Raw genomic sequence first — 26853 nt, forward strand, 5'->3', positions numbered from 1 at the left:
ACGAACACTGCCTTTCAAAGTGAACCTGAAAAATAAAAGTTAGTGTTTTCACTTAATAAAACATTTCCAATCTTGCTTCAATTCAAAGCATATTGTGAACAATGGCAATGCCTTCAGAGTCAATGTATGAGTCGCTTAAGAAAGTCAGCCAGCAGTGAAAAGTACCCCTCTGTTTTCACCAAAACTTTATTATTTGTTAGGCTTGGATCTCAATTTTTGTCACTGAAAACAAAAAAAATTGAAGACCTTTTATTTTTTAAGTTCCACAAGCTTTGAGAAGTTCCAGACACTTTCAACAAGGGCAATATTATTTTAAAATATATGTATGATTACCCCAGGTGATGACTTAGAAGGAGATAACATTTGCTTAACTCATCTGTTGTGTTATTTAATAGTCATGGTCATTTTTACCACAAAAGTTGTATTTTATTTATACAAGTTCTTACAAAGTAGAGTATTATACACTTTGGCTGAAAATCGAAAATGCCTTTCCCACAAAACAACTGACAAATGATCACATTCTTAGTTCTTTCATGATATAGTAACATTAAATCATTTTTAGAAAGTTAAAAAGCAATTTTAAGCTAATTATTAGCATCTACAAATCCGTAAAATTATGAAATATCTACAAGCAAATGCACAAAACACCAGTGAAAGTGAAACTCGAGTGAACCTCGATGGAGAATATTAAAACATTCTTCTCAATTAGTTTTGAAACAGGAGGGAAGGAGGCAGGGCACAACCTTTGAAAGAATGACATAGCCCGAGGACACCACATAAACTGATTAGAACCAAATGGGTCCAAGATGGCGGACGAGTCGACTTCCACTAGACCTTGAGCCCCAGTATACGCTCACAGTAACACATCAGCAAGCTAAATGACACACCCACAGGTGCCATGACAGTTCCAAGAGCGACCACAAGGGTCAAAAAGAGGGCGGCGGCCCAGTTCCTGGAAATCCCCGCCCCTTCCCCAAACAGCTGGACTACTCTCACCACTCATTAGCCTGTGAAATGACCCACCCCTATAAAAACAGACAACCCCAGACCCTGGTGCCACTCTCGCCTTCTGAGATGGCCCACACTGTCTGTGGAGTGTGTGTCTCTCTAAATAAATCCACTTCTTACCTATCTATCACTTTGTCTCTCACTGAATTCTTTCTGCGATGAGACATCAAGAACCTGAGCTTCATGAAGTCCTGAGACCAGGTGTGTGACCTCAGCTGGAAGCCTGTGGGTTCAAGTCCCAGTCTGAGTTACATGGTTTCAGTTTTACTTGAGATCCACATTGCAGATGTGGCCCAACATGGTTATCACCAAAAAAAAAATCAGACACTTCAGCAGACAGAAATTTTATTATTTCAATTTGATTTTGTTCCCTAAAATAAAAGAGCAGTCTATGAAATATGAAATAAATAAGAATAATCTGGAAGTCTTGTAGGGGTCCAGTTTCAGTACACTGGCACTTTCCCATTTCTCTCTTTATTTTATAAAGTACTTCATTTAGCCACTCTGGAAGAATTTATTTTTTTGATATCAACTTGGCTCAGAATCAGTGTCCCATTTTTGAATTTTCCAACCTGTCCAATCCGTCCACTTGACAAAATACTGGGAGCCGATTTCTTCTTTTTGGATTTCCTACGTTTAAAGTGAGAGGAAGGTACTATAGTTAAGCTTATACAAAAGGATTTCAGCACCACCAACCAGGCCACCGAGGTCTGGTCCTGCAACCTCCTGGCCCCTCCCATGCAAGGCTCCCGCCCCACTGCAGCACCACTAGCTTCCTGCGTCCCCGAACATGCCAACTGCCTCCTGCCCCAGGGCCTTTGCACTGGTTTCTTCCACGTTGAATATTCTGCTACCAGATCTTTGCGGATCTTCCCCACTCAGTTCTCGACTCAGATGTGGCCTCCTTAGAACGACATACCAGCCCACCCTCAGTGACGTTCTCTCACGATGCACTATTTCAACCTCCTCACAAAACCTGCCAGGACCTGACATGCCCTTACTTATCTGTTTAGATGTTTTGGTGTTTCCCTCCCTAAAATATAAGCTCCTCCAGGGCGGGGACTCTCAGTCCTCAGTGATCATGGCTGTACGCCCAACACGTAGACACCTACGTGCCCGGCGCACAGGGGGCCCTTGACAGACCACACAACCAGAAGAGATGACCACCTTCCAGTATGTGCAAGCTCACTAGGGGTCCAAGAAAAAGCTCAAGACAAAAGTAGATTTTGAAACAGTAATTTGAGGAGAGAGGGAAAGGTACTTGAACGAAAGCTAAGAAGCAAGCAGAACAGCACAAAAGCAATGCTCCGTTACTCAAGCCACGGCGCTCTGCCTCGTGTGGTCGCGCAGGTGCGGGCAGCGCAGTCTCTCTCAGGAGGGGACAGAGGTCTTGTCGGAAATGTCAGCCTCAGCTTTTCCACTAGTCACTGCACATGTCTGGTCTTTGAAAATGGGAGACTGGTTCCTAGTTCAATCCTGAGGGAGTTGTCTGATCTTGGACAATTTACTGAATCCTGTCTCCCCCCTCAAGGGCGTGACTTAGGATCAGGACAGACAGTGCACCACTGTATCAGGCTAGAAACACCACATCAGTTTAAGGTATTATGTTCAGAACTAACCAGTGGATTTATCCAAATCATTCCACCCGAGTACCTGATGGTATCACTCACCTGTCTTCCTGTCCTTTCCTCTTCTTTTTCTTGAAAATATCTGTGTCCTGGGCCTGATTTCACAAGTAAAGAAAACATATGTATCAGTAATGGATAACAGAGATTCAAAAAAAAGGCAAGAGGTTTGTGACCAAAAGCCACAGAGGTATCATTTATTTTTAATATTTTTTTTCAAGTAGCATGTTAATTATACAAAGTTTCATCCTAAAACCCTTTCAAGACTGTGAAAGGCCATTCAGAGAAAACAGACAGGAGAAATGTCAAATCTTCCATTTTAGGCGAAAGGGAGGGAGCGTAACATCTATTCCCCTTGTGGTTTTTCAGAAGCCCGTGTGTTCTATACAATGTAAAAGGCAAAAAAAAAAAAAAAATGACTGCATATAGGGAAAAGGTCAAAGTAGCTCCCCAGTACCTGAACAGGAGTTTGCTATTTCAAAGCAAACCTTTCAGGTAAATAAGTCAGATTATGTGGCTGGTATCACAAAATGTAGCTGACTTGAAGAGAGGGTAAGAACAGTCATCTAACTCTAGATTTGTTGCTGTCTAGACTGCTTTCCAAGCAGCGGGGTCCAGCAGATTGCAACCACCTTTCTGTTCTAGTTTAAGAAAAGGCTATATCACACCTACCGTTCTCTTTACTTTTTCCTTTGCAGACTTTTTTTCTTTGATTTGCTCCTGCAAAACCTTGTAATTCACATAACTATTTTTGGGAGGCTGAAATGAGAAAGGACACCAAGCATCATTTCTGACTTTGCCTTTGCCCCCGCCCTGCCCTGCCCGGGGCGCCCCCCTTTGCTGCGCCCCGTCTGCGGGTGGGAGGCAGAAGCAGCCCTCACCTTAGCGCCCAGCATAATGGCGCGTCCCTGCTCCAGGACTCTCTCCTTTCCTTTTCCATAACCTGTGATCCCAAACCGGTGCACTTCCAAACGAGCCTGCAGACACAAAGCACAGTCAGGCCCAAATGCCTTCCAGAAACTCCACAGAGGAAACACAGCCCTAGGAGTGCTGCCTGCCAGACACGATGGGCTACATGCCCAGCACTTTTATGGAGGACCTGCAGGGGCTACACCTCGCAAGAGTGCTGTCACGGTGTGGTTTAAGCAGCTTTGTGGAGTCTCTCACAAAGGTCCATAACCTCCCCACGCCATTCTCCCACACTGAATGCAGGCAGTCGAAGCAAAGACTTATCTCCACACAAATCAGTGACAAAACGAGGGTGACCCGCAGAGCTCTGCCGTACTTTAGGATGTGCCCTAAAACAAGCTACTACCCATAAAGGCAACAACTAAAAGTACCTTCCCAAATACATCTACTCACACGTGGAAACCCTTTATCACAGCAGCTTCAAACACAGGTCCATGTTCTTTCTTTAAAAACATATTGTAGGGCTTCCCTGGTGGCGCAGTGGTTGAGAGTCCGCCTGCTGATGCAGGGGACACGGGTTCGTGCCCCGGTCCGGGAAGATCCCACGTGCAGCGGAGCGGCTGGGCCCATGAGCCAATACATTATCTTTAAATCTTTTATTATTATTATCTGTTTATTTATGTATTATTTTGGCTGCGCCAGGTCTTAGTTGCGTCCCGTGGGACCTTCATTGCGGCACGTGGGACCTTCACTGCAGCACATGGACTCTTAGTTGTGAAATGCATGTGGGATCTAGTTCCCCGACCAGGGATCGAACCCGGGCTCCCTGCATTGGGAGGGTGGAGTCTTAACCACTGGACCACCAGGGAAGTCTCTCTCACACGTTTTTAAAACCTAGTTACAACCACAGAACACATACATCCTTGCTTTTCCTACTTACCATTGTATCGTTGACACTGTAGTCACAAAACCGACATGTTTTAAATGACTGCACAATGTTCAATCAAGTAAATGTAGTGTGGTCTCCTTCACCATTTCCCCAACCATTGGACAACACGTAAACATATGCATTTTTGTTACAAAGCTGAGAAAATTAAGAATTTCAAAGCACGTACCTTTTCTAAGTTAAATTCTTGTACATCCACATCTTTCTCGAGGATACTAGTTTTGGTCTGAAAAGGAAAAGAAAACATTCTTATTAAGGTCATCTGTTCCTTATAACATCCATCACACCAAGAGTATACTCATGTTTTTAAAAGCCTTGAAACTGGCCCAGATGCCTAAATAACAAACAATAATACACGCTTGTTGCACAGAAGCCTAATTAACAGCTAATGGAAGACAAATGGAGAAAATAAATTTAAGGTTTCAAAGTTTAAGACTGACGAGAAACTAAAAAAGAGAGTAAGAGAGAGACCAATGTCTGTATCTCACACACCAAATGTGGGAAACTCTGTATGGTGGGGGGTTTAGAAAAGGATAACTGAGCAGAATTTTAGAGGGTAAAAAGGTCATATTTAAATAATTCTCAGGAATTCCCTGGTGGTCCAGTGGTTAGGACTTGGCGCTTTCACTGCCGTGGCCCAGGTTCAATCCCTGGTCGGAGAATTAAGATCCCACAAGCCGGGAGGGGAAGGAAGGAAGGGAGGGAGGAAGGAAGGAAGGAAGGAAGGAAAAAATGATGGCTAACTCTCTTAAACTCTCTTGAGTTGAAAATTTCTTTCAGGAACATCAGATTTCTAGAAATGATGGAGACTGGGTTTATAATTCCCCACAGAAAATAATGATACTGGAAATGCCATCAAAATATGTGACTCTTTACATCAGTATATCCCCTGGCTGTGGTTACCAATCCATAGAATTGACCAGAAGTTTGAGACTTCAAGGAAACTATTGTCAAATCTGGCCAAGGACAGCGGTCTCTACTCAACCTCAGGCCATCCCAGCCGTGCAGCACCTAGAAAAGCAGTCCTGGCCTCTGGCTCAGCGGGGCAGGGTCTGTGCGGAGAGCAACGGGCAGGAGAATGGCTTGTTAAAACCCTTCTGCTTGTAACCTGCCTTCACTGGTCAAGCTCGCTTTAGTTATTTTGTTCTTTCCTTTCCCCTCTCTTTAACTGCATACCTACTCAGCTTCTCGTAGCCCAGTTGTTTTGCAGGAATTTGGAGTCAGCTCCTGCCCCATGCGAGCTGGCTAAGGCTGGCCGGGTCATCAGCCCTAAAACTAGGTCTGCGCAGGTGTCCGAGGAAGGGCCTTTTGAGGTCAGGGGCCAGAAAGCTCCGATCACGCTGAGCACCTCCATTCTGAACACAGACGCCTGTAACCCAGATACGCCCGCACAGAGCACCGATTACCTCACCTTTTCCCCTTCCTCCGATCACCCTTCCCCACTCCTAAGACAACCGTGCTTATCCCATAAAGACCCCAGCCCCCTCGCTGTTGCGAGGCGGATCTCAGACTTGTTCTCCCATCTCCTCACTTGGCTGCCTCGTGAATAAACTGTAAACCCCGGCACCTTGGCATCTGGCTTGCTGCACGTCGGGCAAATGGACCTGGTTCGGTAACAGATCCTTCTTCATAGAAAAAACTTCCTGGCTAATTATCACGATGCTGAGTGATCCCCACCACTACCTTAACTTTAACTTCTACTTTTAGCTTTAAAACCACTTTAGTACATTATCACAATGCAGCACCTGCATTCAGAAATAATCAGTGGTCTCCCCTGTCTTCTTTCCCCTACCCTCACTGTGGTAGGGGCACTACTGCCTACAGGCAATACTGGGTCCTCCTCCACTTCTAGGCTCACAGGAGAACTGGGCTTTGCTGCCTACCTGAAGTTTCTCAGACAACTATAAAACGATGATGAAAGAAATCAAAGATGACACAAATAGATGGAGAGATTATACCATGCCCCTGGATTGGAAGAATTGAGACTGTGAAAATGACTATACTACCCAAAGCAGTCTACAGGTTCAATGCAATCCCTATCAAATTACCAATGGCATTTTTCACAGAATCAGAACAAAAAATTATACAATTTGTGTGGCAACACAAAAGACCCCCAACAGCCAAAGCAATGTTGAGAAAGAAAAACAGAGCTGGAAAAATCAAGCTCCCCAACTTCAGACTATACTACAAAGCTACAGTAATCAAGACAGTATGGTACTGGCACAAAAACAGAAATATAGATCAATGGTACAGGACAGAAGGCCCAGAGATAAACCCACGCACCTATGGTCACCTAATCTATGACAAAGGGATATACGATGGAGACAAGACAGTCTCTTCAATAAATGGTGCTGGGAAAACTGGACAACTACATGTAAAAGAATGAAATTAGAACACTACCTAACACCATACACAAAAATAAACTCAAAATGGATTAAAGACCTAAATGTAAGACTGGACACTATGAAACCCTTAGAGGAAAACATAGGAAACACACTCTTTGACATAAATCACAGCAAGATCTTTTATAACCCACCTCCTAGAGTACAGCCTAATTGCAGGGCAGGAATAGAAAGGGAGACATAGAGAATGGACGTGTGGACATATGGGGGGAAAGAGATGGTGGGAAGAATCGGGAGATTAGGTTTGACAATAAATACACTACCACGTGTAAAATAGCTAGCTAGTGGGAACCTGCTGTAAGGCCCTGGGAGCTCAGACCGGTGCTCTGTGATGGCCTAGTGCGGTGGGATGGCTGGGGGGAGGAGGTCCAAGAGGCAGGGGATGTGTGTATGCGTATGGCTGATTCACTTGGCTGTGCAGCAGAAACTAACACAACATTGTAAAGCAATCACCCTCCAATTAAAAAAAAAAAAAAAAAAAGAAAGAAAGAAAGAAAAGGGGAGAACCACCAAGGAAGCTAAAAATTTTATCAAGTTGAGTAAGTCCAAAATGTGAAACGAGTTGAGGTTCCTGAGAAAAGCCAACTACAATGAAAAGGGATTCTTTGGAGCATAAAGAAGAATAACAGCCTGCTACACATGTTCCATTATTAAGAGATAGGGAGATGCAGACTCATTCAATGACAACTTTTTTGTCCTTTCTATTAGAAAGAAAACTCTCTATTCCAGAAAGATGAACACGAGCGAGTCTAAGAAGAAACTGAAGACCGACACCTTTGAGGAAACGAAGGTGTCGGTCTTTACGTCAGTTAAATTCTCCAAACACATAATTGTGTTGCCCAACAGTGCTTTCCAACCTTCTTCACATCATGGCACACAGAGAAAATACTAATACACGTCTGGCTCACTCTGGTACTCTGTGGTAATACCAGTCTTTTTGGAAGCTCCCTGGCTGGCCGGCTTGGGGGCTCTGGCCGCAAGGGCCAAAGGAATCCATTTCTTGGTCTGCCTGTAACAGTTCCCGCTGCCCCAGTATTTGGATACTATAAGAATTGGAAAGCTGACCTAGAATCCTAAAATAAAGGTAGATATGGTTACAGAATGCATTAATAATCTTTGAGGAAGAGATGCTGGTGAGCTTGACATAAAGTACTAACTAAATTCTAGAAAAGATGTGGTAAACACCAGTCACTAGCACGTGTTCACACGTTCATCAAGAATACGCAAGCCTAACTGTCTTTGTAGTGGGTTGAATCGTGGTCTCCAAAAAGAAATGTCCATGCACTAATCCCCAGGAATCTGCAAATGTGACCTTATTTGGAAAAAGCATCTTTGGAGTGTAATTAAGTTAAGGATCTCACGATAAGATCCATCCTAGATTTAGGGTGGCCCTAAATCCAATGACGGGTGTCCTTCTAAGAGAAAGGCAGGAGAGTTGAGACTCAGACACCAGGAAGAAGTCCATGTGAAGACAGAGGAAGAGCCCAGAGCTCTGCAGCCACCAGAAGCTGGAAGAAGCAAGGAAGGACCCTCCCCCAGCAGAGGGAGCGTGGCCCAGCCAACATGATTTGGACTTCTGGCCTCCAGAACTGTGAAAGAATACATTTCTGTACAGGAGCCCCAGGAAACTAAGACAATCCTCTTTCTTTTTATGACAGACAAAAGTGTACAGGACGTGGGGAAAGCAACAGATATGTGACGTCTGGATTTTTGCAATGAATTGGACAAAAACTTGTGAAAAGTTTGGATAAGCACCCACGCCTCTCTCATAGACTGAATTCTGAGTCAGACTTACAGATTCAGCCTGAGATTGCTGCTCAGCAAAGTCACACTGCTTTCCATCAGAATGTAAGTTCCTTGAGAGAAAGCAGTTTTTGCCTCTTGTTCCCAGGGCCTAGAACAGTGGCAGGACAACATCAGGGTTTTCACCACAAACGCCAGTTCATTACCTTTGTGTTCTCGTCTTGATCGGGCTTCTGTTTTCTTTTTCTACTTCTGCTGTGAAATTCCACCACTTCTACTGGTTCCCTGTCGTTCCTCAGGGGAGAGGGGGCTACTGCAGAACTAGAGACTACAGGTCCTGAAGGGAAACCACTAGGGGTCACGGCGGGAACACCCTGCAGCTCTTCCTGGAGTTTCTGGAAGAAGCTGGAAGCACTCTTCCTCTGGCCTCTGACAAGAGATCCAGGTTGGAGATCTGGCTCTGCAACCAAGGCCCCTGGGGTCCCCATATCTCTTTTCTTCTCTCTTTTCTTTCTGATCCTTTTCTGCTCTGCTTCATCTTCCGTCTCTCCTGTTTGTTCAAACACAAAAGGAAAAATAAACATTTTGTGTTTTAGCCATCACTAATACCAAATCACGCGAACGCACGTGTACATGTGCCACAGCTATAAACATGCAGAAATACACACAAAGACAAAAACTATTTTTCTTCCAAGAGGGTCATATTTGCACAATTTATAGAACCCAAAGTGCACAGTCATCTTTTCCCAGGTAACTATATTTACGTCTTTGACTCTTACTAGAACAATTACTTTAGTCCTCACCTTGGTCCTGACTGTAAGTGTCATCATTGCAATACCCCAGAAACTGGTAATCCCCGTTGGCTCACACTTTGTAATAAAAATGTTAGTACATCTGCCACTGCAGCCAGTGTTTCTTTTTTCTTTTTTTGCGGTACGCGGGCCTCTCACTGTCGTGGCCTCTCCCGTTGTGGAGCACAGGCTCTGGACGCGCAGGCTCAGCGGCCACGGCTCACGGGCCCAGCCGCTCCGCGGCATGTGGGATCTTCCCGGACCGGGGCACGAACCCGTGTCCCCTGCGTCGGCAGGCGGACTCTCAACCACTGCGCCACCAGGGAAGCCCCAGTGTTTCTTTTTAACACTTTCTAGGGTTACAGGTGGGGACCACGGTCTTCCTATTTCCTTTCACGGTTATGAATTAAGATGAACCTAAGACAACTGGCTTAATTTGAATGCCTTTATTTTCAACTAAATCTCCACATCTCCCCTTTGTTTCAGCTGCTCAAACTCTGACCAGTCACCTGAAGGTTCTGACAAGAACTCTAGGCCTAACGACTCACCGACAGTATGACTATTACAGAGCTCTCCAAACATTAGCTATTTATGTTTGCTTCTATTTTCTCAGTCTTTTATTCAGTAAATATGTATTAAGAGTCGACTAACCTTTGGCATTAGGCATATACAAATGAGTAGATACAGCCCATGCCTTCAGAGCTCCAAGCATAATTTCCAGGCTGTGTTAACACGAACTATATTTAGGATTTTGCAGAATAGTCCTTTCCTCTAGGACTTCTCAAGGTCAGAGGCTAAGTCTTCTCTGTCTTCCGACATTCCCAAGGGCACAGAGATGCCCTGTCCACAGTTCAAGTCGATAACAAGTGCAGGGGTTGGAGCCAGAGAGTGTAGGGCTTGGAACCCAAGTTCTGAAAATTACTAACTGGGTGAACTTCAAGTTTTTTAACCTTTAGTGCTTGTTTCTACAAGAATGGGATCTGTCTTGTAATAATGGTATCAATGACAACATCTATTTCATAGGATTGTTGTGAAAATTAAACGAGTATATACCTGTAAAGCATGGAGTGTATGGTAAGTTCTCAATACGATTTTAGCTATTATTTTTACTGTGTAATGAGCTTAGAATTTTGAGCAATGGCTCCAAAATAAAATAGCAACATCACGCTACAAATTTAAGAAATACGTTTGGCCTTTAAAGGCACTAATGCCTAACGATTATCTTTGGTGCACGAACAAAGGATGTCACCTTCCCAGGGGCAAATTCTTCAGAGTGTGTGTAACGGTCTCCCTACTGAAGTGCCAGGACTTGCCAATCTTTAACGATAAGCTCTTTTATCTTCCTCTTCCCCAGTCAAGATAAAGGAAGGAGAACGTAAGTCAGCCAACTTAAGGATGACAGGTCATGAAGAGCTTCCTGTGAAACCGCCCCCCGAAGTCCTTGGCAGGGGACACACTGAAGGATGAGATCCCCACATGACAAGGTGGTACCAATGCCCGAGGGTCAGGCGGGTCTGGGGGGTGCGTGGGGAAAGGGGGCTTCCCGGAGGAAAGCGATTCGGGGAAAAGGGGTGCTATTTCGAGAGCCCGAGGTCCTGCGAACACCTCCCCGGTAAGTCTGAAAGCCTTGTTGCTTCCGACACGCAAGCCGGTCCCCACCGAGGGACGAGCTAGGAGCTTTAATTCATAAAAAACGCTCAACAGACTCCGGTCGCGGGGGAGGGTGATCTCCGACAGAAGCGAGTGGGGGACCCACTGTCAGAACCGGGTCGAAAGAGCTGAGAGCTGCTCGACATTCAAGAACCTTTAGCCGCGGAGGTCGGCCCAGTTCCGGGCTGCTCAAGTCCGCTCTCCACGTGGGCTCCGAAGACCCGTACTCACCAAAGTCGTAGAGGTTCTGGAGCAGAACGTCCAGAAGGGCCTGAGAACCGGGAGGCGCGGAGGCGGCTAGCGCTGGCTCCTGCGCCATCGTGAGGCCCGGCCGGTCGTGGCGGGACAGCGCAGAGCGCGCGGGACTCCGCAGGCCCGGCGCCCGCTTCCGGGTTCCGATATGCTGCGCACGCGCGCGCTGCAGGTCCCCGCGCGGCTTCCGTCCTGGTTAAGATGGCGACGCCCGGGGTCCTGCGGAGGGGCCGCAGAGGGTGCTGCCGCCCTAGGAGAGGTCGGGCCGCCCCGCGCGGAAGAACCGCCCCCAGCAGCACCCCAACCACCGCTTAGCTAAGAATCCCAGGCCACGCCCGGGACAGCGGCCGCAGCATGGATTCTTCCAGTTCGTCTAGCTCTTGCTTCTCCGTCGGCTCCACCAGTCCCGGCGCTGTCGTGCTGCTCTACTCGGTATGCGCCCGGGGGAGCGAGGCCGGGGCGGGGCCGCGGGAGAGGACCCCCTTCTCCTGGTCCCGGCTTCCTCCGGGCCGCGACCCAGGGCCCAGAAGAGTGGGTCCGAGCCTCCTCACCACCCCCGCAGGAGGGATTAGGTGCTTGATTTGGTTTCTAGGGCAACGGTGTATCGCTGCGTGTGGGAATGTCCGTGTGCTTTTAGAAGTTTCTCCTGGTGATGGTTCCGCTGGTTCCCTCCCGCTCGTTCCTTCCTTTCCCCTCCACCAGGCGTTGGGCCTTCAGAACGCCCCTGACACGGGAACGAGGCGGGGAGAATTGGAGTCTCTCCATCTCTTGCGAGGCGTGTCGGGCTACCTTTCGGTCGAACCCGAGGAACCTGCGGTCTGACTCAGCTTGAGGTAGCCCGTGGCTCCCCACCCCGCTCTTTTGCAGCTGTGATATTCCCGAGAAAAAAAGTATTTGGCTTGTCTGTGGGCATTGAGTTTCTAAGGCTTTACGTTTTTCATCTAAGAAGATTTGGAGTTCTGGCAATTTGCATTGTGTTTCTGCCCTCTGCCCATCATTGTACTTTTTCCACAAGTCATTTTGGAAGAGAGCTTATGCCCCCCGGCCTCTCTCCAGTTCACCCCCCAACCGCCTCTTCTGATTTTAACCGGTCTTTTTTGCCGACGGAATGTTGGTCACTCAGAATTGTCAGGAAGAAATTACGAGGTGGAAGCTTTGTAGCTCTCAGTATTTCACAACCCTGGGGCAATTGACTTTTTTTTTTTTTAAAACCAAATTAAGTTTTATCCACCTTAGGAGGAAATAAAAGAATGCATTTTAAAGTCATGTTACCAGTGTTCTGGCTTAAATATAATGTTAATTTATGTAGGAGGGTCATAACAGGGAAAACACAAGAGCAAGATAAACAAAAAGCTCAGTTTCAGAAAAGAATGTATATACCTATGGCTACCTTCAAATTGGGAGACCAGTGGAGCATGGGGAAACTTCTGTTCCCTTGCTGTCAAGAGCTCTGGGCTTATGATGGCTGCTAATTGCCCACTTTCCCAAGGTTTATCACTTGGACCTCTCTCTTCGTTGACTTAACCGCACAGTGCGGTGGTGAAATAGTTCAACCTCAAAACGTAGGGAGAGAGGGTTGCTGTGTAGCTCTGACTTCCCGTGGGTAGTTTTTTTCAGCCCTCAAGTGGTTTGTGAATTACAGCAATTTTCCACGTGTGTATTAAAGGAAAGAGTTGGTTTTTTATTGCCCCATTCACCAATGATAAGACTTTGGTCACCTTTTTCACGTGAAAAACTAAAGCAGTTAATTGCATGTAAGCCGTTACTGCTTCTGAAGCTGGACAGCCGCCCTCACTCCTCTTGTGATGGCAGTCTTTTAACTTTCATGTTAACCTGAATTTTCTTACTGTTTCAGACTGTCCTTATTTCATTCCTCGGCCACACTCTTTTTGTGCAATGCTCTAACTAGTCTTGGAGATATTTAAGATGCTGCTCATTGCAGGTACTTACAGTGTTCAGTAGTCAGTATTCTCAGTGTGTAAGGTATGGAGGTTAAAGATCCAGCCCTTGCCTTTAAGGACCTCAAAGGATGTCATGAGAATAAAGGAGTCATCGCAGCTAAGTGAGATAAGCCCAGTGATTGAAGCGCACAGTATATTGTGGGAGGGCTGAGAAGGAGCGCCTGACCTGCCTGGGGACTTGGAGAAGGCTTCTCAGAGAATGTGACACCTGAGTTGAGATTTTGAGGTATGAATGGGAGGTGAGGGAGAGGAAGACTGTCGTAGGCATCAGTGTAAGAAGACCACTCCTTGGCATGTGTGGGGGAACCAAGATAGGGAAGCGTAGAATAAAGGGGACGTGAGAAACGAAACTAAGGAAGTAGGCAGAGGATATTTCCTAAAGCAATTTTATATGTTTAAACGCCCTTCAGGATAAAATCTTCATTCTCTGGGACACCATTTAAGGATGATCAGATTTGTATTTTTGAAAGTGTAAGAAGACTACTAGGTTTCTGGCATGATTATGTGGGTAACCTCTATTATTGATCCTTAAGCAGAGGCTGTAGAAAGGGAATTCGTTGGAGAAAGGAATCTGATACCGGAGGAATCTGAAGCGTGGAGGTCAGTTAGGACGCTGTTGCAGTAATCCAGGGAGGTGACGAAAGCCTGCAGTGAGGCAGTGGCCGTGAGTCTGGGGAGGAGGGAGACGGGTGAGTTTGTGTGGTATTCAGGACAGTTGAATGTGGTAGCTAAGGAAGAGGCCGCAGTCTGAAGTTGACTCCCGTCTCTGCGATCTGGCAACTGGGCGGATGCCTTTCACTGATAAAGAGGAAGAGGAGGGGCTTCCCTGGTGGCGCAGTGGTTGAGAGTCCGCCTGCCGATGTAGGGGACGCGGGTTCGGTTGAGAGTCCGCCTGCCGATGTAGGGGACACGGGTTCGTGCCCCGGTCCGGGAGGATCCCACGTGCCGCGGAGCGGCTGGGCCCGTGAGCCATGGCCGCTGAGCCTACGCGTCCGGAGCCTGTGCTCCGCAACGGGAGAGGCCACAACAGTGAGAGGCCTGCGTACCGCAAAAAAAAAAAAAGAAAGAACTCAGCACTTCCTAATTATTTTACTAAATTTTCCTGTTATCCATGCTCTTGAAGTTATTTCCATCTGTCACACTGTAAGGTGGAAATCCTAGAGAACGGTGGCTCCTTGCATCTCCTCCCGGCTCCACATTCAGTGAGGTCGTATTGGTAGCTTGAAATCTGCCACGGTGGGAGCGTGTATACCCCAGAAACTGGCAGATGCTATAAATCAGGGCTCTCCCGTAGTTGCACATTACCGGCATGCTACTGGTGGCATCCCTAAGTGAACTTACCTTGTTTATTTGTTGTCCGTCTTTCCTTCAGCTCCCTCAGGGTTCCTTGTCCACCTTGTTCATGCTGTGTTCTTAGCCTGTAGAACAGTGCCTGGTACGTTTGGGGCTGTCAGTAACTGTTGAATGAATGGATCCACCAGAGCAGTTGAAAGGGAGGTACAAGGAGAGGCCTGTTTAACTAGCAATAAGGAGAGGCCCACTCTGCAAAGTAAGATAGGGGGAAAATCCTTCACGCCATTCTTCTCACTTGGCCTCCTCATTGTATCGTGCTCCTGGGTGAGTATTTATTTTATGATGGTAAATACTTCTCCAGCGTGGCGTAGGGAATGCCAGTTAATGAGCAGTAACGCTCAACCCTGGCTGCATGTAGGAATCACTTAGAGTACTTTCAAAAATACTTTAGATAACCCAGGTACCACTCCCAGACCAAATTAATCAAGAATCTTTAGGGGGGCCTGGGCATCAATATTTTAAGTTCCCCGAGTTATTTTAACGTGAAGCCTGGGTTAAAAACCACTGGATTAGACATTGAGTTAGACCAGATTGGGAGAAGTTTGAGCTTTAGACTGTGAATATTGGAGAGCTGTCATCAACAGGGCTCAAGAAGTGGCTTCATTTAGTAATTTATTTTTTCATTCCACAAACAATGATTGAAGGACTGGGAATACAAAAATGTATAAGATACATGACAGGAAGCTCACAATCTTGTAGGGGAGACACCAAAGACAAGTTTATTGAAGTATTCTAGATGAAAATGTAATGAGGATTCCCTGAAGACTTAGCGGAGAAGATGACCATTTTGGTCCTGCGTTAAAGGGAGAATCTGGACATGGTACACAGAGGAGGTGTACAGAAGCTGTGGTTGATGGCCGAGGGTTTTCCAAGTGAACGGTGGCGAACGGCCATTTGTTAGTGCCCTGTCTCAACAACTGGTACCACCATGCACAGGGTTACGGACAAAAGAGGCTGTATCTGTCTTGGTTAGACGAGGCATATCCCCAACACATACCACAATAGCACGCATGTAACAGATGCTCCGGTGTTTGATAGGAATGCCATTCTTAGAGGTGACTTGAACAAAGCTGCGGGAGCCATGAGATGTCATAGCTTGTTGAGGCAACTGGGTCTTTGTATAGCTGGCTCGTGTGTTGAGAAGTGTGGGCTTGATCGTGCAGTTAACAGAACCGTGGAAGGATTGCAGATGATCACAGCTGGCAAGGTTTTCAAAGGATACATACGTGCTGCTCTGCCTTGCAGGTTCTTATTCTGAGGACGCTCTCCCTCCCCTCTCCCCCTTTCCTCTTTCCTCCCCTTCTGCTCTCTCTTTCTCTCCCCCCGCACCCCCTCCACACCACAGACACCTCCCCAGCTGATTCTGATCCTTTTCTGTTCCCACACCCAGGACGGCTAAATGGGAAGTCTCTGAGATCTTTTTTGTCCCTAAAATTATATCATTTATAATGGTAATTTGTGGCATTCTACCAAGTCTGAGCCTGTGTAACTTACGCTATTACTTCATTAATGAGAACTGTGAAATTTGAGGTTCTTCAGCCTTATAAGCAGGAGGATGCGATATGTTATAGCGACTGCAGTTTTACACCAGAATTCCAAGCTCGAATATTTTCCCCTCATATATTCTCTATACTTATATATGTAGGCATAAAAATGTTCACGTTCACGTATTTCACACGTTTTACATGCTACCCTTTTATACTTATGCTCCCTATAAATGTTCTTTGCTTCTGTCTGTATTCTCGTTGTGCTCTAATGGTGGTCTCAGTTTTTCTGGGTTTTTTTATTACCTTAACATTTAATCGGTCAGTTATTGCTCAATTGTGCTATATTCCAAACACAGCTAGATGATGGAAATACAAAGAGGACACAAACCGTCCTGCCCTCAAGGTAATTGCATTTTAGTAGGGAGACAGACATGCAAACGATTACATGTTACGGGACACATACCACAATAGACGTATGTAGAAGGTAACGAAGTCCTGATGAGGAAGGGAGAGTAATTCCATCAGGGGAACTCAAGGAGAGCTGTCCCAGCAGAGTGATGCCAAGGCAAGGGTGACAGGAACAGAAGGGCATTCCAGGCATAGATGGACACGTGCAAAAGCCCAAAGGCATATCAACGAGGGACTGTGTTGGGGAAATCAAATCACTCACTGTTGAGTGGACCATGAGTGTGGTGGGAAGGAAAAGCCAGATCATAGAGGTTCTCATATGACGCCAGAGTGGCTTAGGTCTTGTTCTGAAGGAGGTGAGGGGTGTCTTGTAAATATTTTAAGCCAGAATTGTGTTTTTAAAAGGGCACATGGTGGCATGGAAGACTGATTCAAAGGGACAAAACATAGGCAGGGAGACCAGTGAGGAGGCTGTCGTGATAAAGAGCACAGGCTGGACATGTGAACAAGGAGTAGACATGATGGATCCTTAAAGGCCGTGTTAGCAGGATGGAACGGATTGCACGTAAGGGGTGAGGGAGGAAAGGTCTAGAATGATGTAAACACAGGGATGTAGATGGTGTGGGGTTATTGACTGAGATTTCAGGAAAGTAATCAGCTTGTAGGATTGTGCAGAGGAGAGATGAGTTCAGTTTTGGAAAAGCTGGATGCGAGAGGAGGACAGGGCAAGGGATTCAGAAGCATAAATACTTGAAACCAGTTGAGTAGGTGAGAGTACTCAGCACTGTGATGGAGATGTTAACATATACTAAAGGAAGCGGGAGGAAAGAAGACATATTTGTAATTGGGGGAGGAAAATTTCCCCCAGGTTGAGAATCTCTGGATTAGAGAAACGAGGTGGGTTTTTTGCTGTGACAGAGTCACGAATGAAAAACCACAGTAGGAACATTTCAGAATAGTTGTAGGTAATGAAAGGAGGGAGTGCTTGAGAATGGTGTCCCACGGTGCGGAGGTCTAGGAGGAACGAAGACTTGAAAGAGGCCAGGGTCTAATGATTAGATTTGAAAGAAATATTAATGTCTGTTACGCTTTTTATAGTAGCAATGAATGAAAAAAAGAGTCCAAACATCCAACATTAAAAGTAATATTGTGGGAGAAACTTAAATGACATGGAGGAGTGTTTATAACATTAAGTAAAAAGAAAATCAGGAGACAAATCAAAATGTACGTGTGGTGAGGGAGGGACTTTTCACAGGCACAGAAAAAAGCATTCACTGAAATGGTCTCTGGCTCATTGGGAGACAGTTGATTTTAATTTTCTTCTTTGTGCTTTTCTGTATCTCCTCAATTTTTATAATGAACATGTATCACTTTGGTAATTAAAACATTACATTAAGCAATTAGGGAATACAAAGGTGACGGTGCAGCCACTAAAATATTTTAAAACAATATTTAATATAGGGAAGTTTTCAGAATACAGTTGATAAGGCAAGATAAACTATATTTCCTAGGGTCCATGTTTTAAATTTTAAAATATGTATTTTTATATCTATGAATGGAAAAAAGGGAACTAGTAAGTGTTGAGTACTTATTCCCAGGGTGTAACACTGTGGGCAGTTTATCTTTGCTTGTATGTTTCCACGTTTCCAAATCTTCCATAATCAGCATGCTGAGTAGTATAGGGTAGTGGTTAGGAACAGAGTCTGTGAAGCGATAAGGCTCCAGCTTGAATCATGTCTCTGTCCCCTGAGAGCTGTGGGACCTTGGCTGAGTTATTTCACTCCTCTGTGCCCTGGTCTCCCCACTGTGAAACGCGGTAGTGATGATAACTCCCTCACAGGTTTGTTGTGAGGGTTGCCCCTGCGTATAGGTAAAGTTCTTAGGACAGTGCCTGACGCTTAGGAAGCAACGACGCGTGTTAGCTGTACTTATTATTACTACTATTGCTTTTATCATCAGAAAAACAAACTTTTAAGAATTAAGAATTCAGAAGTTGTTGGTAGCCTAATAACGAGCAGTTTCAGGGGCTGGTTGGATAGAAGCTGAATTTCAGTCGGTTGAAAGGAGAAAAGAAAGTAACACAGCAAAATACAGACTGCACCATAGTAGCTTATATGGGAGCACTTTGGTCTTGGGTTTGCACCCATGTAGTTTTATTTGATTTGACATAATCTTGATTCTGATGTACTCTTTATTTTTTAAAACTAAGTGAGAGAGGCAGACAGAACAAGTTTATTGGTGTGATTGACGAAACCTGTAAAGTTGATCAGATTACTCTAGAGCCTAATGTCCCACCTTTGCTATGTTTGTTAATTTTCATAAAGGGGCAGTGGCTTTATAAAGATAGCAATCAGAAATATGATAATAAAATATTATAATTCAACATCAATTCATTGATCCTAATAATAGCTACATTTCTTTTTCTTTTGGTAATTTTATTCTTTTTTTTTTTAATTTTTATTTTTGGCTGCGTTGGGTCTTCGTTGCTGCGCACGGGCTTTCTCTAGTTGTGGCGAGTGGCAGGCTCCTCTTCGTTGCGGTGCACGGGCTTCTCTTGGTGCGGAGCACGGGCTCTAGAGCGCAGCCTCAGTAGTTGTGGCGCGCGGGCTTAGTTGCTCCGCGGCATGTGGGATCTTCCTGGACCAGGGATCGAACCGGTGTCCCCTGCATTGGCAGGCAGATTCTCAACCACCGGGCAAATCCAATAGCTACATTTCTTTTTCTTACTATGTGAAAACCTAACATCAGAACACTCTGCTCTTGTTCTATGTCATAAAATAAAAATTTTGGCTAAGATGAAACCTTACCAAGTAGTTTTACAGCATGTGCATTACTTTCTTTCATTTGCCTCATCCACAGAAGGAACTCAAAAAGTGGGATCAGTTTGAAGATGTTTTGGAGGAGAGGAGGCATGTCAGTGACCTGAAATTTGCCATGAAATGCTACACACCTCTTGTCTACAAGGGAATTACTCCTTGCAAGCCAAGTGAGATTAAATGTAGTGTTCTCAATTCTGAAGAGATTCATTATGTCATTAAACAGGTAAGTGATTCCCTCTTCAGCCATAGCCAGATTTGTTCATTGTCAGCAAGTTCTCTTCTTGATTCTATGAATGTATTTTGCTATTTTTAATGTATCTTTTTAGATTTTGCTATATTCAGCACATTCATCAAATGTTTATTGTACCCATAATGCATCTTAGCCCCTTTGCTAGACATGCTGCCTAATAGCTAGTTGAGCAGCGTTCTTGACCTCATAAGTGTATAGTCCAATAGGGAATGATGACAGTTGTGCCGGCAATTACAGTGAAATATGATACAAGACATGCTAATGGGAGGCCAGTGTACAGGGGCATTAATTAGTTATAAGAGCAACTAATTTTGTGTAGGGAGTTAGAGAAGTGATTTTATAAATGAGGCCTGAAAGATGTTTGGGGGTTTTCCAGGTGAAGTGGGTGAAGAAGAGTGTTCCTAGCAGGGCAAATAACTTTTTCCCTGTGGTTTTCAAACCTCGTGGCACATTAAAATTATTCGGGGAGGGGCTTCCCTGGTGGCACAGTGGTTAAGAATCCGCCTGCCAATGCAGGGGACACGGGTTTGAGCCCTGGTCTGGGAAGATCCCACATGCCACGAAGCAGCTGGGCCGGTGCACTACAGCTAGTGAGCCTGCGAGCCACAACTACTGAGCCCGCGTGCCACAACTACTGAAGCCCGCGCACCTAGAGCCCGTGCTCCACAACAAGAGAAGCCACCGCAATGAGACGCCCGTGCACCACAGCGAAGGGTAGCCCCCACTCGCCGCAACTAGAGAAAGCCCGCACACAGCAATGAAGACCCAACACAGCCAAAAATAAAAAAATAAAATAATTTTTTTTAAAAGAAGAACGTTTAAAAAAAAATTATTCTGGGAGCTTTTAAAAATCCCTGTGTCTACGTCTCACCCTCATACCAATTAAATCATAATGTCAGGAGTGAGAAACCAAGCATCCGAAGTTTTTAAAAGCCCAGTCAATTCCAAAGTGTGGTGAGATTTGGGAACCACCAGCTTATTTTAAGGCGAAGAGCGCATGTGTGTTCGTGGTATTGAGAGGTGTTCAGTGGAAGCAGGACTGAAGAGAGCAGAGGAGGGTGATGACAGGAACTGGGCTGGAGAGGAGAGCAGGCCACGTCGCGAAGGGCTTTGTGAACCGTCTGAAGGAATTGGATTTATCCTACACACAGTGCAAAGCCCTGGAAGGGGTTCAGGTCGCGGTGTGACGTGATCAGTTTATGTTTTAGAAACACCGTTGTGCTGAAGGAGGCGGGAAGGCTGTGTGGCGCTCCTGCAGCAATCCCTTTGTAGGCTCGTAGCTGCCTGGACTGGTAAGTGCTTATAGAAACAGAGAAACGGTCAGATTTAAGAAATGACCAGTTGGGTGAATGAAGTGAAGGAAAGGAAGAATCAAGGCTGATAGAGCCATTCACTGAGATGGGGACTTAGAAGAGGGCTTAGGAGAGAAGCTGTGCTCTGTTTTGCACACGTCATTTGAGGACATCCAGATAGAGGTCCTTGGCAGGCATGATCGGAGCTCCCCTACGGCGGGCTCTTCTATCATATCGTGCTCCTGTGCCTTGAGGTTCACAGAGAGATCCTGCTTCTTTGACTTTTCACTGGAGGTTAGTCAGGTTTGTGGCCTTGGGAAGATTCTTCATTTTGCAGCGGCACTGGGGTTGGGGGCTGCGTCGCACGGCTTGCGGGATATTAGTTCCCTGACCAGGGATGGAACCCAGGCCCAGACAGTGACAGCGTGGTGTCCTAGCCACTGGACAGGGATGGAACCCGGGCCCAGACACTGACAGCGCGGTGTCCTAGCCACTGGACCAGGGATGGAACCTGGGCCCTGGACAGTGACAGCACGGTATCCTAGCCACTGGAACAGGGATGGAACCCGGGCCCAGACACTGACAGCATGGTGTCCTAGCCGCTGGACCAGGGACGGAACCCGGGCCCAGACACTGACAGTGCGGAGCCCTAGCCACTGGACCACCGGGGAGCTCCCAGGAAAATTATGTGTTATCTTTATTATTTGCTGTCTCTTTTCTTTTATTCTGATTCGGACATATGACCTATGTCGTATTGTTGTGATCTATCTTGGGGAATCTATTAATCTTGTCTGACTGAACTTACTTAATAAGTGAAGTCAAGTTCTCTCTCTCTCTTTTTTAAATTGCTGTATTTCTGGTGCCTAGCACATAGTACATATTCAATAAATATTTCTTGAATTAATGAATGGAAAAAAAATACTTTGGTCCTATCCCCAGAGATTCTGGTGTAATTGGTCTAGGTTAGGACCCAGGCATTTCTCTTTTCTTCTTCTTCTTTTTTTTTTAAGTTTCCCCATGTAATTCTAATGCTCAGCCAGGTTAAGTGTGACTGATTTAAGCCAGTGTTTTTCAGACCTGAACGTACTGCTGAGAAAAATCATATAATCAAGGTAGATTGGAATTATTATAAATGCTTGATTACACAGCACACTTGGGCCCTCTTTGTTACCCAGTCATTGATTGTTTCCCTAGGAAACTCTCTCCCTTTCTCCAAAATGGCAGTTTCAGTTGCCCCATTCTCCTTGAACCTCCAACCCTACCTTCTCCACTTACTCTGAACAGATGACTTTTCTTCCTACTTCACAAAGAAAATTTAAGCCATTATATAAGTGAGAGCTGTTTCAGCTCTCTGAGATCAGGCTCCTAATTTACCTGCATCTAACACCCGTGATTTTCTTCTTCCCTCCTACTAGAATGGAACAGGAATCCCCTTCTGTTCGAGTTTAATCCCTACCCTACTCCTTTGCTCCGAATTCCACCTCCCCCCTCCTCCTCGGGAACTTTCCCTGTCGTCTGTCCCCTCAGTTGTCTCAACTTCTTCCTGTTATCAGCTCTTTACCATCAGCATTTAACATGCTCACTTCTCTTCCTACTTAATTAGACTTGCTTTGACCACATTCCTTCTCTACTTACTACGCATCTCTTCCTTTCCCACTTCTGCTCTGCTCTTTGAAGAAGTTGGCTGTGTTTTCTATGCTTGTTGCCCTACTTTCTCACCCTTCATGTACCGCTCAGCTCACTGGAATCTGATTTCCAAGCCCCTGTAGGAGCTCTTCCCAAGATGGTGAATGACCTCCTTCTTCCTCGTGGCAGAAATCAACCTCATTCAAATCCTGGATAGCTTTTGGTACACGCGCTCTCCTTTCCAGGACACCACACTCTCCCACTTACCCACCACATCTTTTTGATTATTTCCCAGTTGTCTTCATGGGCTTCTCTTCCTTTGCCTGTCTCTTTAAATGCTGCAGTTCCTCAAGATTTTGTTCTAGCCCCTTCTTACCTACCCACTCACTGGGAGTTTTATTTATTGCCAGAATTTTAAGTACCTTCCTTATGCTAATATCTCTGTATTATAATATTACTATATAAAAATAATATATTACCATAAGTAATATAGATAATTAGTATCTATTGCTTCAGCCCAGATCTCTTTTGAGTTTCATACATATATTTTTACAGTTTATTGGGTATCCACTTGGAAATTCCAGAAGCACTCCAAAAGCATTCAAGATGTCTACATCAAAGTCTTGGATCCACCGCACCCCTGTACTGTGTGTATTCCCCCCTCCCACCCAGATTGTCCTGTCTCCAAGAATGCCCCCCCGACATATGCTAGTTGCTCAAACCAAAAATCTGGATGCCGTCTTCAGCTTCTTACTTTCCTCTCACACGCTCCCAGGCACTAAGAGCTACTGATGTGCTCTGCTGAAAATGATGTACCCTCCTAAAAATAGCGCTGGTCTACCTCTGTCCATCCCTGCCGCCACTTCTCCAGCTGAGGCTGCCTTTATCTTGCAGAGTGCAGTAGCAGCCATTGAAGGGGCTTTAGCCAAGGAAGGATGTGATGACTTCTGCATTTAAGAGACTGCTCAGGCTTGTGACATGGAGAAGAGACTGAAGAGGGACATCACTGGGGACAAGGAGTTGTAAGAACGCTGCTTCTCTCAGGTTTCCAGGGAGAGGGGTCTATAGGGACAGCACATCAGTCGGGCAAATGAGAAGCCCAGGTGCACAGAATAAGAGGCCAGGCCATTGTCTTCTTCTCTGCTTTCCTCCAGTGCCTTCTGAACAAACCGGCCTTTTCGCCTGTGTTCTTCACCTGTCCAAGTCCTTCCTGTCCCCAGGGGTCTTGGCTTTCCCACTCCCCAGCCTTCTCAACCGGCTCCAACTGGCATGAGCATTTTCTGTCTCGAGGAAGGTCCTCTCCTGGCAATGTATTCTTTCTTTTTAATGCTCCAGTTCTCTCTTTCCCTTCTGATCCTGATTCCTCAGTTGTATAGGCTGTGCGACTTCCCTGGTGGTGCAGTGGTGAAGAATCTGCCTGCCAATGCAGGGGACACAGGTTTGATCCCTGCTCAGAGAAGATCTCACATGCCGCAGAGCAACTAAGCCTGTGTGCCACAACTACTGAGCCTGCACTGTGGACCCCGCGAGCCACAACTACTGAGCCTGCGTCCCTAGAGCCCATGCTCCGCAACAAGAGAAGCCACTGCAATGAGAAGCCCGTGCACCGCAAGAAAGAGCAGCCCCCGCTCGCCACAACTAGAGAAAGCCCGTGCGCAGCAACGAAGACCCAACGCAGCCAAAAATCAATCAGTCAAATAAATAAATTAAAAAAAAAAACAGCTGCAACAATGTACTGAAAGTAACTACTAAGTGTATGCTCTCAGACACTAGATCTTGAGCAACAACTTATTTTAGAGAATTTGGATGTAAGCTTAAACTATATCAATTTAAATTAAGAAGAGAACATACCATTTTGAGTTATATAATAACATTGGTCCATTTGGAACTGGTCCTACTGATTTGAGCAAAAAGAATTTTGACTTTTTTTTTTTCCAGAAATTTATCCCTGCTTTCCCTTTTCTTGTAGCTTTCCAGGGAGTCCCTTCAATCTGCCGAGGTCCTGCGAGAGGAAGCCTGTGGCATCCTGGATGAAATGAACCACAAACTGCGTCTGGGAGCCATTCGGTTCTGTGCCTTTGCCCTGAGCAAAATATTTAAACAAATTTTCTCGAAAGTGTGTGTAAATGAAGAAGGTATTCAGAAAGTGAGTATTGCTTGTAGAAAAGCAATCTCTTCTTCAATCCCTCACAATTTATTCAACTCAAAGGCATCCCGCTTTGCACTAGAGGAGCGGGCCCTGGTTAGCAGGTGGCATCCAGCCTGAGCAGAAAAGACTCCGCCTCTCTGCAGGGTGTTTTTTCCTTTTACCTTCAGATCTGCAGGCTTCAGACAAACTAACTTAGTCACTTAGTTACAGACTTTACAGACTAACCTAATGTCAGATGTTCATAGAGTTACAGAAGTCGTACAAAGAAGTTCTATATATTCTTCACCAAGACTCCCCTACAGCATGTTCTCTTTCCTTTCCTCACACACCTTTCTGGTGTGTTTTCCCTATAAACAAGGACATTCTCTTATGGTGTAATTATCAAAATAAGCAAATTAACATTGACACAGTGCTGGTAATACAGATCTTATTCATGTTTCACCAGCTGTCCCAGCTGTGTCCTGTATCGGCAAAAGAAAGTCCTGCATCGTGTGTTTCAGTCAGCTCCCATACCTCTTTAGACTCTTTTAATCTAGAACAATTACTTAGGCCTTGTTTGTGTTTCATGATATTACTTTTGAAGAAATCAGGCCAGTTATATTCTAGTGTCCCTTGATTTGGGTTTGAGATGTTTTCTCGATTAGGTTCAGGTTGTGTCCTTGTCGGTGTATCAGCCCAGAAGCACGTGGCCTCCGTTTGCCTGTTCCTGGTGATGGTCACGTTCGTCACTTGGCTGCCGTGCTCTTTGCCAGGCTCTTCGCCCCTGTAGAGTTACTCTTTATGCCCCTGTAATTAATAAGTATCTTGGGACAAGAGACTTGAAGGATGCTTCAGTACCCTGTTTTTCATCATACTTTCCTCCACGTGTTTTTACAGCCACTGATGTTTTTTGCTTGAATCAGTTATTACTCTTATGATTGCCAAATGATTTTTCTAATTCTGTCACTCCTGTCATTTAATTGTTTACTTTTTTCTGAAAGTAAGAGCTTTCCCTATGAAGATTATTTTTATTCATTTGTTTTTAATATCTTTTTTCTCTTACTAGGAAGCTCTTACCTTCACCGGCCTTCCTCCTCATACCTTTTAATGCTTTGTTTTTATTCAGTCATTTACTTTGCTTCCAAGTATTTCTTCCTGCTGCGACTGATCTCTAGATTGCTGACTTACGTCTGCATCTCTGTCGGAGAACGTTTGATACAGTGTTGGGAACGGGGGATATTGCTGGCTATGTCTTGTTTGTCGGTAGGTTATGTATTTAGATTTCAGGAAAACAGACAGACTAACCTAATGTCAGATGTTCATAGAGTTACAGAAGTCGTACAAAGAAGTTCTATATATTCTTCACCAAGACTCCCCTACAGCATGTTCTCTTTTCTTTCCTCACACACCTTTCTGGTGTGTTTTCCCTATTCTCTTATGGTGTAATTATCAAAATAAGCAAATTAACATTGACACAGTGCTGGTAATACAGATCTTATTCATGTTTCACCAGCTGTCCCAGCTGTGTCCTGTATCGGCAAAAGAAAGTCCTGCATCGTGTGTTTCAGTCAGCTCCCATACCTCTTTAGACTCTTTTAATCTAGAACAATTACTTAGGCCTTGTTTGTGTTTCATGATATTACTTTTGAAGAAATCAGGCCAGTTATATTCTAGTGTCCCTTGATTTGGGTTTGAGATGTTTTCTCGATTAGGTTCAGGTTGTGTCCTTGTCGGTGTATCAGCCCAGAAGCACGTGGCCTCCGTTTGCCTGTTCCTGGTGATGGTCACGTTCGTCACTTGGCTGCCGTGCTCTTCGCCAGGCTCTTCGCCCCTGTAGAGTTACTCTTTGTGCCCCTGTAATTAATAAGTATCTTGGGACAAGAGACTTGAAGGATGCTTCAGTACCCTGTTTTTCATCATACTTTCCTCCACGTGTTTTTACAGCCACTGATGTTTTTTGCTTGAATCAGTTATTACTCTTATGATTGCCAAATGATTTTTCTAATTCTGTCACTCCTGTCATTTAATTGTTTACTTTTTTCTGAAAGTAAGAGCTTTCCCTATGAAGATTATTTTTATTCATTTGTTTTTAATATCTTTTTTCTCTTACTAGGAAGCTCTTACCTTCACCGGCCTTCCTCCTCATACCTTTTAATGCTTTGTTTTTATTCAGTCATTTACTTTGCTTCCAAGTATTTCTTCC

The 26853-nt window shown here is 45.2% G+C and overlaps 2 protein-coding genes across 2 annotated transcripts in view; one reads left to right on the forward strand and one right to left on the reverse strand.

Moving 5' to 3' along the window:
• Nucleotides 1-1336: 1336 nt before the first annotated feature.
• On the reverse strand, nucleotides 1337-11473 carry FSAF1 (40S small subunit processome assembly factor 1). Its single transcript, XM_024765591.1, has 7 exons — nucleotides 11306-11473; nucleotides 8840-9183; nucleotides 4658-4714; nucleotides 3515-3610; nucleotides 3306-3392; nucleotides 2679-2731; nucleotides 1337-1638 (listed from the first exon to the last, which is right to left on the reverse strand). Exons 1-7 carry the CDS (start codon nucleotides 11391-11393, stop codon nucleotides 1500-1502), a joined length of 864 nt encoding a protein of 287 aa, XP_024621359.1. The 5' UTR covers nucleotides 11394-11473; the 3' UTR covers nucleotides 1337-1499.
• Nucleotides 11474-11510: 37 nt separating this feature from the next.
• Nucleotides 11511-26853, forward strand: part of GNPAT (glyceronephosphate O-acyltransferase) — a 31520-nt gene continuing 16177 nt past the window's right edge. Inside the window, exons 1-3 of the mRNA XM_024765590.1 lie at nucleotides 11511-11758; nucleotides 19395-19577; nucleotides 24492-24668. Coding sequence (XP_024621358.1) covers nucleotides 11681-11758; nucleotides 19395-19577; nucleotides 24492-24668 — 438 coding nt within the window. The 5' untranslated portion in view covers nucleotides 11511-11680. The remainder of the gene's footprint in view (nucleotides 11759-19394; nucleotides 19578-24491; nucleotides 24669-26853) is intronic.

Source organism: Neophocaena asiaeorientalis, unplaced genomic scaffold (genome assembly GCF_003031525.2).
Source record: "Neophocaena asiaeorientalis asiaeorientalis breed wild unplaced genomic scaffold, Neophocaena_asiaeorientalis_V1.1 scaffold369, whole genome shotgun sequence".
Taxonomy (NCBI): domain Eukaryota; kingdom Metazoa; phylum Chordata; class Mammalia; order Artiodactyla; family Phocoenidae; genus Neophocaena; species Neophocaena asiaeorientalis.

Excerpts from the sequence above, each read along its gene's own strand:
- FSAF1 (XM_024765591.1), bottom strand. The coding sequence starts at position 11,393 with ATGGCGCAGGAGCCAGCGCTAGCCGCCTCCGCGCCTCCCGGTTCTCAG. Across the intron at positions 3,611-4,657 it reads AAGAATTTAACTTAGAAAAG|GCTCGTTTGGAAGTGCACCG; the intron begins GTACGTGCTTTG and ends TTGTGTCTGCAG. Across the intron at positions 2,732-3,305 it reads AGGAAAAAGTAAAGAGAACG|GCCCAGGACACAGATATTTT; the intron begins GTAGGTGTGATA and ends TTGTGAAATCAG.